The sequence below is a fragment of the Mobula birostris genome, chromosome 14 (assembly GCF_030028105.1).
Source record: "Mobula birostris isolate sMobBir1 chromosome 14, sMobBir1.hap1, whole genome shotgun sequence".
Taxonomy (NCBI): domain Eukaryota; kingdom Metazoa; phylum Chordata; class Chondrichthyes; order Myliobatiformes; family Myliobatidae; genus Mobula; species Mobula birostris.
This window is the reverse complement of record NC_092383.1, coordinates 57,769,667-57,785,922: the sequence shown is the minus strand read 5'-3', so window position 1 is coordinate 57,785,922 and position 16,256 is coordinate 57,769,667. Positions and strand designations below refer to the sequence as shown.

The window sequence follows — 16,256 nt, the reverse complement described above, 5'->3', positions numbered from 1 at the left end:
AGTTATATGTCAGAATTGTATAATCTATCCTCACCTAGATAATGTTACGTACCCCGTAACTGGGTTGCCAAACCAGCAGAAAAGGATCACTCAGTTGGAGTCTGGATTACTAGAACTAAGAAAGTTTTATTAAAGAAACAAGCAACACAGTATTCTAATCAAAAGGATAATGAATGCGACAGTTCAGCAATGATAAACATACATGTACACAGAATCAAGATAACAGGATCAATCAAGCTCTATCGTTGTCTAGGGGTAAATGACCAGTTTCAAAGTGACGCAAAGTTCAGTTCAATTTAGTTCAGTTCAGTTCGCAGTAATCGCTGCCGTGGCGATGGACAGTGGGGGGAAGGAGAGAGAGAGCAAAACTAATAAATATTCAAAACAGCTTCCACACAGACCTTCGCAGTCAGCTTTCAGGCGAGTCCTTTGTGATGTCATCTGAGGTCACCGACTGTGACCCCTCCATTTCCAGATACGATCGTTTCCCTGCGGTGAACCTGGCACCCAGGCAAGGGTGGACACACACCAGGTTCCCGCCGATCGTGCCTTTCCACCCTGTGCGTCTATGGCCGGTCCCGCACCCGGCCTTCCAAAACTTCCCACCGACTTGTGAGAGACGCACCGCTTCCAGGGTCTTGTTACCTCGGGTGTCGTGTGTGTCTTGCCTTAGCGAACCTGTCCCTTTTTAATCCCCCTGCTGGGGTATCGCCTGTACATCACTTCAAACAGTTCAGGGTTCAAAGGGTGAGCCAATCTTGACAGCTCCACCGTCCTTTCATTAACATCTCCAAGTGTTGCACCATTGTTTTCCTTATCTCTCTCTCTCTCCTGAAGACAGGTGGCAGACCAACTGCTGATCCCACTGGTGCCAGCACAGGACAGCTACATCTTAATCTATGTGTATTCTTGTCACACTTCCCCCCTTTAAGGATTTTTACCAGGGGTAAAAATTACAAACATGAATACATTATTTGATACACACAAATACACATCTTTATCAGCTATTTGGCTAATACAGCGAGTTTGAAGTTGTCAACACCTGACAGACAGTCAGCCATCACATTTTCTTTTCCTTTTATATGTGTTATTAATAATCCCTTAGACCAGGCTCCAACTTAGCAAACTTCATAGTGGCCAAAAACACTGATGAATTGCGATCAATGTAACCTCTCACTGGGTTTCGTCCCGGACCACAATAACAAGGGTCGTCCTATTCCGACTTAGTTTTCTCTCGCAAGGGCTTAGTAGGAGGGGGAGGGGTAGTAACTGCAGAGTTATTGCAAAACTTCCTACAGTACCCCACCATCTCCAAGAGCCTTCTGAGGGCCCTCTTGTCTGTCGGGGTTGAGACGTCAGCGATAGCCTGCACTGTAGCTTGCATCGCTGCCAGCTGCCCCTGTGTCACCACAATTCCCAGGTAAGTGACCTTCGTGTGGCCGAACTCATTTTTTTCAAGGTTCACTATCAAGCTGGCTTCAGACAGCCATATTACATTGCCAATACACACCTCTGTATTTGTCAGCCCTTTAGTCACTGAATTACTCATTCTATAAGGCTGTTGCTCGCTAGGCTGACCTAGTATAACAAGCACCACCCAACGTCCCAGTTCTTTGCATCGCCTCGGGACAATCAAACACACGGTGCGAGTCGTTTAATTACTTCTCCTAAAGAGTTGCTTTGTTCGGGGATTAAGGGAGAGACCTTATCAGCAGAGCTGGCCAAAACAATAGCCTTCTCCCATCTGGTCGATACCATACTCAACTTTTCAAAATGGTTTTTTATCTATTATCAGGGGGACCCTAGCTTCATTGATTTCCGCGCTAACACCGACTAGGTTTGTTAGCATATCAAAAGCCTGTGACCGTCTCAGTTCGCGTCAGCCATAATCAATAACATCCTTCCTCCTGGGCAGCCGGTAAACCTCTTTCATGATTTCACCAACTGTTTCCTCCAGCACCGCAAAATGTCCACCGGGGAGTACCTTGTGGGCCAGGTTAAAAATCTCATCCCCATAACTCTTTTGCACCACCCCCCATTCCTCATCTGCGGGTACAGTACTTGGTTTCCCTTTCTTCCTTAGCACTTCCTCCTCCACACAATAGCCTACTAGTTCCCTTGTTAATTCTGTGTCAGAGAGAGCTGTCTCTGCCAAAACCATCAGCCCCTCGTCTCGCTCCTGCGTCTGCACAAATGCTTTCCTGGCTACTGCTACGTCTGTCCCAGCTCCCTCACTACCTCTTGTCTCACTACACTCCTTCTTTTCACTTTCTACCCCCTTCTCGTACAAGGCTGGCAGAAACGTCTCAGCTAAATTTACTACCGCAGTCCCGTGATGAACCTGTGAGTCCATGGGCAGGGCCTCAATGCTGGCAGGCTGACCTGTCAATCTCACTGCTTCGAACACGATTCCCCCGGCGAGGTCATTACCGAGCAAGACTTCCACACCTTTCATCGGTAATTCGGACCTCACCCCGATCGTGACTAGTCCAGAGACCAGGTTGCTTTGTAAGTGTATCTGGTGCAAAGGGACTGACTCTGTCCCTTCCCCAACACCTTTGACCTTTACCTCCCCAGTCTGGGTCTCTGAGCTAAACTCTAATGCACTCTTCAGTATTAGTGACTGACACGCTCCCGTATCTCTCCAGATCCGCACTGGAACTGGTTTTAACCCCTCCTTCACCGACACCAATCCGGCCGAGATAAACCTCTCGCGCCCTTCCTGAACTTTGGCAGACCTGTCTTTCCCTAGCGGTTCGTTTACCAGCTCGATACAGCCAGTCAAAATCGCCGTTTTTCCCTTTCCCGTCTCCTTCTTTGGGGCAAAGCACCTGGACACAAAGTGTCCGACTTTCCCACAATTATAACAGACGACCCCAGGAGACTTCCTACCAGACTGCTCCCAGTCTACCTTATCCTTTTCAATAGTCCCCGGCTTACTTTCTGACTTTTCCGGCGGACTCTCCCCGCTGTCCTGACTACCCTTCTGGTAGCCTTTACTCGGGGCAAACTTCATTTTATGCGTCAATGCATACTCATCCGCTAACTTAGCAGTTGCGGCTAACGTGGCTGCCTCTTTCTCATCTAGGTAGGGTCTCATACCCTCAGGGACACAACCTTTAAACTGCTCAATCAGGATGAGCTGTTGCAGTCTGTCATAATCCCCCTCTACCCCCTTCGAGGCGCACCAATGCTCACAATATGTCTGCACCTCACGGGCAAACTCTAAATACGTGCGGTCCCACTGCTTCCTCGCATTCCGGAACCTCTGCCGGTATGCCTCCGGGACCAACTCATAAATCCTGAGGATGGCCTCTTTCACCACCTCATACCTCTGGGCATCTTCCGCGGACAAAGCTGAGTCAGCTTGTTGGGCTTTTCCTTTAAGTACACTCTGAAGCAAAACAGCCCACTTATCCCTCGGCCAGTCCTGACTTGTAGCAACTTTTTCGAAATGGAGAAAGTACCGATCCACGTTGGTATCATCAAATGGGGGAACCAGCCTAACCTCCTGGGTCGCCCGGAACCCTCCACCTTGGTTCGGCACAGGCCCCTGCTCTGCCCTTATCCTTAACTTCTCCAGCTCGAATTCCCTTTCCCTCTGTTTCTCCAACTGCCTCTCTTCTCACTCCAACTGCCTCTCTCTCTCTTTCTCCCGCCTTTCTAACTCTCTCTCCTTCTCTTCTTGCTCCAACTGCTGTACCCGGAACTCGTGCTCGAGTCTCAGTTTTTCAAGTTGCACCTGTACCGCGTCTCCAGCAGGTTTTTCAATAGACACCACCCCCAGTTCACCTTGGGGAAACACACCTTTAGATACATAGTGCTCTATGATAGCTCTGTGTATCTCCTCTCTCCTCATTGTCAACTTCCCCTTAGCAAGATTCAACAGTTTGGCCACAGCTACCAATTCTGATTTCCTGGCATCCTCTAATGCCTCCAAGGTCGGCGCCTTTATAATTTCCTCAGCCTCCATTTCTGCTGTTTGTCTTTTCTTTCTTTCGGGAATTTTGACCCAATCAATTTACTCCGTCCCAAATTTAGCGTTCAAAATCCCGGACGAGAACCCCACTTTTGTTACGTATCCCGTAACTGGGTTGCCAAACCAGCAGAAATGGATCACTCAGTTGGAGTCTGGATTACTAGAACTAAGAAAGTTTTATTAAAGAAACAAGCAACACAGTACTCTAATCAAAAGGATAATGAATGCAACAGTTCAGCAATGATAAACATACATGTACACAGAATCAAGATAACAGGATCAATCAAGCTCTATCGTTGTCTAGGGGTAAATGACCAGTTTCAAAGTGACGCAAAGTTCAGTTCAATTTAGTTCAGTTCAGTTCGCGGTAATCGCTGCCGTGGCGATGGACAGTGGGGGGGAAGGAGAGAGAGAGCAAAACGAATGAATATTCAAAACAGCTCCCACACAGACCTTCGCAGTCAGCTTTCGGGCGAGTCCTTTGTGATGTCATCTGAGGTCACCGACCGTGACCCCTCCGTTTCCAGACACGATCGTTTCCCTGCGGTGAACCTGGCACCCAGGCAAGGGTGGACACACACCAGGTTCCCGCCGATCGTTCCTTTCCACCCTGTGCTTCTATGGCCGGTCCCGCACCCGACCTTCCAAAACTTCCCACCGACTTGTGAGAGACGCACCGCTTCCAGGGTCTTGTTACCTCGGGTGTCGTGTGTGTCCTGCCTTAGCGAACCTGTCCCTTTTTATCCCCCTGCTGGGGTATCGTCTGTCTATCACTTCAAACAGTTCAGGGTTCAACGGGTGAGCCGATCTTGACAGCTCTCCCGTCCCTCATTAACATCTCCAAGTGTTGCACCATTGTTTTCCTTATCTCTCTCTCTCTCCTGAAGACAGGTGGCAGACCAATTGCTGATCACACAGGACAGCTAACATCTTAATCTATGTGTATTCTTGTCACAATAAACTGTTTATTTTAAATTTTAGAACATGGACATTTGGAAACAAAGTTTTTGGTACATTAAGGCTTTGGTACAATTTAGGCCAAGTTGCGAAATACAAAGCTGAGGTACTACAATACAATTACTGCCAGGAGGGTGAAATTATAGTTTGGTAAGTTTATTTTGATAGTTTCCAATACAACTCCGTAGCAGGCGGAGTTAAGATGGCGCCAATTGGTTGCCTCTTCAAACTCATCTGCAGAAACAGCTTAAATTCCTCTCTAATGTTTTTTTTCTCCCCTTTTCAAGATGGTTGGGGTTCTATTGAGGTCCTGATCTGCAAGTGGAACTCAAACCGCGTTTTAGAAGATGGTGCCTCTGGGATGCGGCCCTGCGGACGGCCAGTGTTACCAACTGAAGTGTCGTGGGAGAGGGCACATTAGGATTTAGCTGCAGTGGACGTACGGATGGAGGTCTCAATGATCAAGCTGTGCACTCCCTCTTTCTCTCGACGGTGGCAAGAATTTGCTGCTGATTTTCAAGTTGGAGAATCTCGGAATAAAAAGTGACGTGGCAAACTGTAATATTGTAAAAGCGACTGTCAGTCTCCCCTTTTGCTGTGAAAATGGGCAATATCTCTGTATTGTTACTAAGAGAGAGAGAGCCTGTGGCATGTCCAACTGTTGAGTAATTAGCTTTTGTTGACTGCAGATCACTGTCTCTCTTTGGGGTGCTCTGCTTTTGCTTGGTGAGTGATGGGTGCTGATGCTTTCCTGAAATGGGTGGGGGGGGGGGGGGAGTAGTTTGGTGTGTTGATTCTTTGCTGCTGCTTGCACGGGGGGGGGGTGAAGAAGGGGGCTTTAAGCTTCTAATGTTTTTCTGTCGAAAATCTTTTGGGGTTCTTCTGTTTTTCATGGATGTCTGTGTCTAAATTTGTGTATGTTTACAAAATACAATTAAGTTGGTCAGTAAAACAATTGAAAATCTTTTCTTTGTACTTTTGTCAGTTAAATAAAGGTTCACATGAATTAACCTATCACAGATTTTTGTTTTTATTGCATTTTGGAAAATATCCCAGCTTTTCTGGAAATGGGGTTTGTAGAAGCCCATACATTCAGACCCTTGCTCCCAGTCCACTTCATCCGCTGGTCTACCAGCTGTCTTCACATGCGTCTTCCTTCTCCTTTTCTCGCCATCAAAAGACCACAAAAATCTCTCTCAGACTCACAAGAACAACATTTCTCTCATTGGATAGCCCCTGCATTCCAAACCCCATTATCTCTAGTCATAACCCAAACATTGCTGCTACAGAGAAACCATTACATCAGCAATGAAACCTTACAGCATGTTACACATGTTCAAGACCTCTAAATGTGCTATTCTTGTTCTCAGGTCAAGTTTAGCAGAGGTAATAGAAAGAAAACAAAAATACCATTTTTTAAAAATTTCTAATTTACATATTTGGATCACGAAGCTGTCTTATGCAAACATCCACTTACTCAGCTATATTTATATATCCACAGGATGCCACAGCATGCAGCGGGGTCCAGCCCTCATTATCTGGTTGATTAGTGTCTGCACTGTGCTCCACCAGAAACTTTACCATTTCAAGGTTCTCATCAATGCAGGCCTACAAAACAAGGAAAAAAAATATTAGCTTTGCCAGCAACATACCAGGAAGAGTAACATGGTAAAATAGGCACAATAAACTAATGCATGACATAATGGTCCTTCCATGTGCTAAAACATCGGCTCAAACCAAAACTATCTCAGAGATAACATTATTGTACAACATAAATATCCATTACAAACTAAGTAAGGCTAACAATTCAAAATACAAGTATGACTATACCAGTTTTAGCTAGCCAAACAATTTCTCATTTCTATCTGCTTGGGTCCACCCACCTTACACTTAATAATTGTTGACCAAATCAACACAAATTTTACAAAATCACAGTTGGTAAAATATATAAATACAAGATCAATCTGTTGGTTGGTCCATCCAAATAACACTATGTCCAGATCATAAAAATTCAAAACTACACATTGTCTTTTAACATTCTATGAGAATTACTCAACATCTAACAGAAACTTTGATAAAATATCAAACTCAGTATAACAGGGTTTGCTGTGACTGTTTGGGTTATGGAATTTCGCCCTCAGAATTCACAAACTACTACCCAAAAATGCAGAATAAAATTAATTTATAAAATTCATAGAAAAAAATACTTCTCAAACTTACTTTGCTGGACACATGAAAATTTGCACAATGAAAAAATATACTTTTTTTTAGGAACATATCTATCAACATTTAAATTGTGGACATATGATGTCCTTCCAAATTTATCTTTGTTCCAACAACTTTCAAGTAAAACTAGATCTCATGACATCCAAACTACATTCCTTCCAGCTTCCTAGATGGTAATGAGATAAGTTAAATTAAATATTGCAGATGTTTCATGTATGCAACAGAAAAGCCACTATCCAAATTGCAAAACACTGCAGTGCAAGACCAATTGCCAGTGAATGAACATGCTACAATAGTAGTTCATCAGGTTTTAGTGACAGACAACCCTATTTAAATTCCAACCACTTTGGTTGTATCCAATAATGTAGGCAACTTTATTTTGAGAAACCAAGAGGCATCATCATCAGGGTGGGCTTAGTGAATAACAAATTTTGCAAGCCGATGTTTTCCATAATTCTATTACAGGACTCAACATGATTGCTGCATTCCATACTTGCTATATTACAATGAACAAAACAAATTTCACAAATAGAAAACTTCTAGCTTTAACATTTTTTTAAAATTATTAACTTTTTATTAACATTCATAAACTTAATTTTATGTCATTCATTGTTGGGAATGAATGCATTTAATTACTAAAACTCAAGACATAGGCCTCCATACAATTGGATCCTGGATTTCCTCACTTGCAGACCCCAGTCAGTTCGGACTGGCAAAAACATCTTTTCCACAATCACCATTAGCACAGGAGCACTACAGGGATATGAGCTTAGTTCCCTGCTCTACTCACTTTAAACCTTTGGCTGTGTGGCTAAATACAGCTCCAACACCATTTACACGTTTGCTGTTGTGGGCTGTATCAAAGGTGGTGATGAATCAGCATACAGGAGGGAGATTAAAAACTCGGCCCAGTGGTGTAATAATAACAACCTCTCAATTAATGTCAAGATCAAGGAACCGACTGTAGACTTCAGGAGAGGGAATCCAGGAGGCCCATGAGCCATTACTCATTCATGGATCAGACGTGGAGAAGGTCAGTTAAATTCCTAGGTGTCACCATCTCAGAGGACCTGTCCTGGACCCATCATATAAATATAATTACAAAGAAAGCAAGAAGGCACCTTTACTTTCACAGAATTTGCAGAAATTCGACATGTTATCAAAAATCTTGGCAAACGTCTATAGACGTGTCGTGGAAAGAGTGATGGCTAGTTGCATTACGGTCCGGTATGGCATTTCAGTGGAAAATCCTATAAAGGTAGTGGATCTGGCCCAACCTTCCAAACCATTTAGCACCCTTGCGTGAGATGTTGCTGCAGTAAAGCTATCAAAGATCTTCATCACCAAGGACATGCTCTTTTCTCGCTGCTGCCATCAGGTAGAAGGTACAAGTGCTCCAGGACTCACACCAGCAGGTTCAAGAACAGTTACTACCCCCCAACCGCCAGGGCTTTAACAAAAGGGGATAACTACACTCATCCTATTTCTGGTGTTCCCACAACCAATGGTCTCATTTTAAGGGCTCTATGTTTTATTTTTGCTCTCGTAATTTATCACTATTTATTGATAGTTGCATTTGTGGTTTGTTGTTCATTGATCATGTTGATGGTTATTGTTCTATACATTTGCTAAGTATGCCTGCAGTAAAAGAATCTCAAGGGTTTATGCACTCTGATAATAAAGTTTACTTTGAACTTTGAATTAATTACAGTTAAGATACAGAACAGAGGAAGAAAATTAAAATCACAGGTGAAGCTCTTACAAAGCAATAAATATTATACTAGATACAATTTCACTAAATCAGGGCAAAAATAACTGAATATCATTACAGTCAGTCTCCAAAGTGCCTCCTCCTTCCCCCAATTAGACCAAGTCATTCTCACTATAACAATCAAAATGCCCTTTTTCAGCAGACTCCATAAAACCCAACTCTGCTATTATCTGAGACCAACCATCAGTGTGGATAACTTCAGTTGCCACTACTCTGAACTGATTCTACGACCTACAGACTCACTTTCAAGGACTCTTTACAACTCTTGTTCTCAGCATCTTTTTTATTGCAGTTAATTGACTGAGTATCTTGTCTCCTTTTGTATAGTTTCTCCTGAAACTTTATGTCTTTCTTTTTTCCCTGCAAGTGCCTGCAAGAAAATGAATTTTCTTGAATTCACGTGTGATGTGTTTCTAGTTTTTCTGGTCACTCCTTTTTTGTTCCTAGCTGGGGCAATTTTAAAATCGGGTTGGCCTGCAAATAACGAACCCTGAGCTGAACTGAATATGCCCTTTGATTTTGTGCTTTTGTTTTTTTTTGGTTGCCATTTGCGTGACTTGTTTTTTTTTGCGCATGGGGGAGTGTGATGTTTTTTTCTTTGAACAGGTTCTGTAGTTATTCTTTGTCTCATGGCTGTGGTGAAGACAAATATCAGAGCTGAAAACTGCATACATACTTTGATAATAAATGTATTTTGAACTTTGAATCATTTGAATTTCAAGGTTCTGTATGGCAACTTATGTACTTTGATAATAAAACTTAACTGAACTCTCAATTTATGAATAGGAGCACTAAACAGTAAAATGCCTCAAGATGATCTGCCATGTTAAAAGAATCCATCGAAATGGAGTTTTACAGCACTGGCACACATTGTTCCACTCACTGGTTGCAGTATTATTTGATATGAACTATTCTTTGAGATCTTTCAATCATGACTTGATAAGTATCTGTCCAACTGAATATACTCTTTTGCAGTGTGATAATCAAAATCTAGGAAAATACATTCTTCCAGAAAGGGATGTCTAATTTTGCAGACTCCAGATGTCTGTTTTCATTGATTTTATGACAAAAAGCAGAAAAACTAGAAGTCACACATTCCAATGTGTGTTATCTTCACATAAGAGTACAATGTAAACCATCTTGCTACTTCGAAACAAAACAGAAAACTATCAGTTTTCTAGGGTATTTGCTTCATCACACACATAAAGCAATTAATACTTGTCAGTTAAAATGCTTCAACATTTGTTTAGCATCTACTCAAACCAAATATCTTTATCTGTTGATGAAGTGAACAGATATGATCCTAAATGCTGATACTCCTACTATCTGTTTACCATTTCACTCAGACCATCCAGACAAGTTTACTGCATTTCAAAAGCATATATGTCACAAGATACTCCAATTATTTCAAGTGATCCTAAAGTCCATAAAAGTATCCCCCCGTTAATGTACACGTGATTTACTTTGTTAGTTTAACAAATAAAAGACTGCCTTCTGATTTAAACAGGGAACCCACTTCTTTAACAAAAAGTAATCCACCCCACAACCACCATCCCACACCCCCCCGACTAGATTCTCCCACAAGAGTAAACATACTTTCCACATCCATCCTGAAGATCTTGCACCTTAGATTTGCTGAAAGACTACATTGTTTCATTACTTTAATGTATTATTCACTGCAGATAAAAATGATAAAACTGCTTCAACTAAAATAACTAAGAGTTTAGGTCTTCAAATCAAATTTCTTGAACTCTGGAATGAAGCAAGTTTTTTTCACTTTGAAACTAACGGGAAAAGTTGTTTTAATCAACAAATGTGCACTTTGAAATGTTCTCCAGGAATATTTTTTACTTCAATATATGGTAGAAATGTCCCACTATCTTTCTGTTCAATAGGTCTAATCTTTACCAAGAGCATAGCTAAAGCATAATAATAATAGAAAAAAAATCACTCATTATTTTAATCAGAGTAATGCAAATTAGATCACATGCACAAAAAAATCTAATAGATTCCTGTCATGAACATCGACTTCTCTAACTTCCGCTAATGCCCCACCTCCTCCTCGTACCCCGTCCATTATTTATTTATATACACACATTCTTTCTGTCTCTCTCCTTTTTGTCCCTCTGACTATACCCCTTCCCCATCCTCTAGGTTTTTCTTTCCCCCTTCCTCCTTTTCTTTCTCCCGAGGCCTCCTGTCCTATGATCCTCTCATATCCCTTTTGCCAATCAACTGTCCAGCTCTTGGCTCCATCCCTCCCCCTCCTGTCTTCTCCTATCATTTTGGATCTCCCCCTCCCCCTCTCAAATCTCTTACTAGCTCTTCCTTCAGTTAGTCCTGACAAAGGGTCTCAGCCCGAAACGTCGACTGTACCTCTTCCTAGAGATGCTACCTGGCCTGCTGCGTTCACTAGCAACTTTGATGTGTGTTAATAGATTCCTGAGTTGTTTTTTCTTTCACCCACATACATCAGCCTTCAAATTATCATTGTTTTCAACCCTCATGACAAACTAAATCCATTTTCTACTCCTTCACCTCAAACACTGCTTCAAGCGGTTAGTTATTCACAATTTCAGGAATCTATTTATCCTGGGTGCTTTACAACCTCAACAATCAATTACAAAATTGTTACTGCACTATATTAAGCAAATTACAGCAATCTGCATGTTACTGTAATCCTCATCCTTGCATTTAGCACTTCCAAAGTAACACAGAAACACAGAAAACCTACAGCACAATACAGGCCCTTCAGCCCATAATGCTGTGCCGAACATGTACTTACTTTAGAAATTACCTAGCATTACCCATAGCCCTCCATCTTTCTAAGCTCCATGTACCTATCCAGGAACCTCTTAAAAGACCCTACTATATCTGCCTCCACCACAGTTGCCACCAGTCCATTCCATGCACTCACCACTCCCTGACATCCCCTCTGTACCTACTTCCAAGCACCTTAAAATTGTGCCCTTTTCAGTAAAAGTACTGAAATGCTCTCCTGACTAGCTTCCAATTCTGTAGTAACTTTAACTAAGATGTCTAGTTTTGGCTCAATCGGTTGCTCTTCTGTGTAAAAGTCAGAAAGTTTCCTGATTCTACTGCAATTGTGTCAGAGGTGATAACATTAAAGAGTGGCCCCACTGCTCCAATGGATGTTACAGGCCTAGGTGGAAGATGAGCAGTGCAAGTACCTCTGAAGTCCTGGCTAGTATTTATCTTCCAATCAAGAGCATTAAACAGAGACTACGTGGGGTTTGCAATGTAGGCTGCATGCACATTAGCTGTCATGGTTTATCATAATAATGAATGCAATTCAAACAGTGCTTCTGGGCTGCAAAGCTTTAGGAACATCCAGACGTCAAGTGAGGCACAATGAATTCTTATTATTTAAAAATCACAAGCAGGTTACCAACTGAAATAAATACTACTGACACACATGGGATCAACATTTTCAAGACTGGAGTCCTTATATAACAGGATAACATTCTTTTAAAAATAATGTAACAGGGATAATTTAATTACATACTGAAAGCATTCAGTTGAGCAGAGTAGGTGATTTTAGTCATATCCTCATTATTGAGTACCCATCAAACATGCAATCTTCTGGATATGAATGATCAAATTCATTCTAATACAGAAAAACTGCCATTATTTTATAATCATAAGACATTCAATGATGTAAAATCCTCACACACGCTTCTTGGGCAAATTCAGCACCTGTTTTGCACACATCAATAACATCCAATCATCAATATAATGCATGTGACAGTATATTCAATTAAGGTTGACCAGGATTTGAGTATTAATATCTTCAGTAGTACAGGCTGACCATGAGATTGGAGGTACTGAAGTTGAAATAGTCACAAGATATGTAATTCCCATGCATAAACTTAAAAGCTAATGGGTATACAATTTGAAACCACATGCAAAAAGTGCACTGAATCCAAATTTTTACTTGATGTGCACCGCTTTCTAGTAACCAAACCCAACTTTGTGTTTTATATTGAGGGAGAGTGCAGAGCACACACCAGGTGGCCAGCATGCAGGATATTCAACTGAACTTTATTGATAACAATGTGAACTCCTCCCATGTGGGAGCGGCTAACTTGAGTAGCATAGGACTAACACTTAGTTACCGCATCTCCCTTTCTTGAAAAAAAGAAAAACTGCGCATGTACTACTTCTCTATAGAATTGCATTGAAATTAGTCACTGAAATTGAGCAATTCAGTTCACTTTACCTATAGCATGTAACTCAATGCTCCTTACATGACCATAAAAATTGCCAACATTATAACTGCCTTTGTTTTTACGATCTTTCATGCTCTGTATAAAAACAATGTCAATATTATAACTCTCTTCTGTTTTAACAACCTGTTTTCCTCCTCCCCTCCCCCTTCCCTTCTATTTTAAAAAGTCACTGTGAAATGTTTTCAACAGTAGAGCTCTTAAAAGAAACACCAAATCTTAATGGAGGTCAGGGTAAACCATCTGAACACTCCAGATGTGTGAGAGGATTATTCTGCCTCTTTAGTCAATTACCCTAAGCTATTAGGCTATGGAGTACATCTCCGGGGGTGGGACAGATAAACAACCCAATCTAGTACAGGTTCCTGAAAGTGTTGGAGCAGACAGAGATTCTTGAAACAGGTGCATCCACCTCAGGTAAGTGCCTTGCATCATAAGGATCAGGCCACTATTTCTTCCTCAACCTTTTGTGGTATCTGAAGGCACACGAGCACACGCCAGTTCAGCCTGATTTCACCTTGTGATATTCAGATCACAAACAATCAGGGTGCATGCTGCCAGACTACTGCTCTTTTGGTGAACTGCTCTGAAACCCAAACAGCTTCACCACTCCCGAATGGCTACGAAGATTTTGCTATGTGTCCAAGATCATGCATGATTTTTTTTTCTGATGCTGTATTGTCCCCAGATTTCTCCCTCCGTCCAAGTCCGGTAAGTGAGGTTGGAGAAGGGAAGGAAATATGGGCAGATTTGTTCTTCGTCTCTGACCCACACTGACAGCTCATTCTAGCTGTTCACAACAGGTATGGAAAAATAAGCTAGCAATGCTTTGTAGGAGCCTTTTGCCTTCTGTAGGGGGTTCTTAACAGTTTGCACTACTCTTTCCACTTTTCCATTTGCTTCTCGGTACTGTGGACTGTCTGGTGTTTGAACTCATAGTCCCTCGCAAAGGCTTTGAATTCTGAGCGGCTGAATTATGGCCTGTTGTCTGACACAAGTGACTCTGGTATTCCATGGTGAGTGAATACAGCTTTCAGGTGCTGTCTAACTGCGACTGAATATGCAGAGGTCAGCTTGGACACCTCAACATACTGTGAGGACACGTAATTCACAGTAAGAACATATTTGTCCCTTTTCAGTTCGAAAATGTCTGTGCCTGCAATTTGCCATGGATAGTCTGGGAATTCTATGGGACAGAGGTTCACCATGACTTTTGTGCAGTTTTCTGCATGCTTCACATTATCTCCCAGCTGTATGCTCACGCCAGGCCACCACACAGATTGTCTTGCTCTTAGGAGACATTGTTGATGCCTTGGGGGGATTTGACTGATGATTCTGGTGTGAATAGAAGCAGGAATAACGAGTCTGGAGCCCTTAAGCAGTAAACCATTAAGAATGGTGAGCGTGTCTCTTTCAAGCCAGTAAATTCTGAGTTTGTGAGCTCTTTTGGAACAGCTGACCATCCATGTTCACAGTTTTGCATGACCTTGCTACAGATTTGGTCCTTTTCCAACTCAGCACAAATTTCAGCCAGTTTACTCTGTGATGCGGGAAAGTTTCCACGTATCTGAGCCAAGTAGATGTTGGCATCTTCCACGAGGGCAGAGTCAGCTTCCTTCCACTCACTTTTGCATGGGATACTCAGCAGAGTGGCTGGTGTTGTGAAAGATTTGCCAGTTTACTCTGTGATGTGTTCAACGTCATAACAGTATCAAATAAACATCATTCTGAATGTTTGCAGACATGGAGTTAGGTCACCCAAGTGCTGTTTCAAGCTGTGGAGGCTGACAAGTGGCTTGTGGTCAGTTTCAAGTAGAAATTTGGTGCCTTGCCAGTAGTCCACACAAGAGCTAGCGTTTCCTTTTCAATTGGGCACAACACTGTTCGGTAGGAGTCAATGCTCTGGATGTACTATATACGCCACTGGTTTCCATACACCACTGCAGTGTTGCATAAGCACATCCCCCAGGCCAAAGGAAGAGGCAGCAGCTGAGACCTTAGTTGTCTTGTTCAGATCAAAGAATGCCAACGTTGATGAGAATTTCTCCTGTGGTGCATCCCAGGTCCAAACATTTCTCTGAGAGAGGTGGTCACGTAGTGGCTTTGCTTTCTCTGCCAAATCTGGAACGAACTTTCCCAGCTGGTTTACCATGCCAGAGAAACTGCTGATCTATGATACATTTGTAGGTTGTTTCATGTTCCGAACCCCTGCCAGTTTGAATCTCATTGCATTCCATCAGAGGACAGCTGGTGGCCTCCAACTTTGCAAACTCACATTTCTTTTTGTTCAGGGTGATCCCAGCTTGTTTCAGTTTCTCCAAGGCAGCTGCCACTCTTGTCACACTTGAGCTTCCAAAGATAAGTATATTGTCCATGTGGCAGATTACTCCTTCCAGTCCCTCCAAAATTTGGTTCATACTCATCAGAAAGAATTCAGGGGCTAATGACGTGCCAAAAGAGATACATGGCACAGGGTGTGATAGAAGTTTGTGAGCTTCTGTGGCTCAGGAGCTAAATAGATCTGACAGAACCTTGAATTGCATCTAGTTTGGTGACAATTTTGTTCCACCCAGCATACCCAATGTGTGCTCAAAGGGCAGAATAAACTTGCTCAATTTTGTTAGATCAACTTCGTTCATCAATGCGACTGGTATATGTCAGACAGTAGGGCGTCACTCCTGGCCTCAGCTGGATAAAAGTACTCTTCTTTCAGTTCCCCCAGGCCTGTGAAAAATTCCGGGTACTTCTGCCACAGAACAGTTTTCAGTGAATCCAACCTTGTAATGAAGTTCAGGTTTCTCAATGGCATGTCATCCCAGAAGTGGTGAGAAGAGTTTCTGAACAACATAGTCATCCCTCTTTTAACTGTAAACTTTCCTTTCACACACAGCTTCTGTTTTCCTGGCCCCATGAGGACTTTCTTTGTTGGGTTTAGTGTAATCCTGTTTTCTTCGCCAGTTTGGCAAAAAGACATTCTCAGTTTGCTGTGACATCTGCCCCAGTATCCATTTTGAATGTCACTGCATTATTTTGCATCTGAACCACACCAGCCTTGCCTATTTGAAGATAAGTGTAG

General features: G+C 42.4%; 1 protein-coding gene across 2 annotated transcripts in view; it reads right to left on the bottom strand.

Annotated features, from left to right (window-relative positions):
• The window catches only part of LOC140209922 (protein phosphatase 1 regulatory subunit 12A-like), a 249,168-nt gene that overhangs the window by 167,091 nt on the left and 65,821 nt on the right, over nt 1-16,256 (bottom strand). For both annotated transcript variants that reach the window (XM_072278585.1, XM_072278586.1), the window contains exon 2: nt 6,414-6,544. In XM_072278585.1, the coding sequence (XP_072134686.1) occupies nt 6,414-6,544 (131 nt within the window). The remainder of the gene's footprint in view (nt 1-6,413; nt 6,545-16,256) is intronic.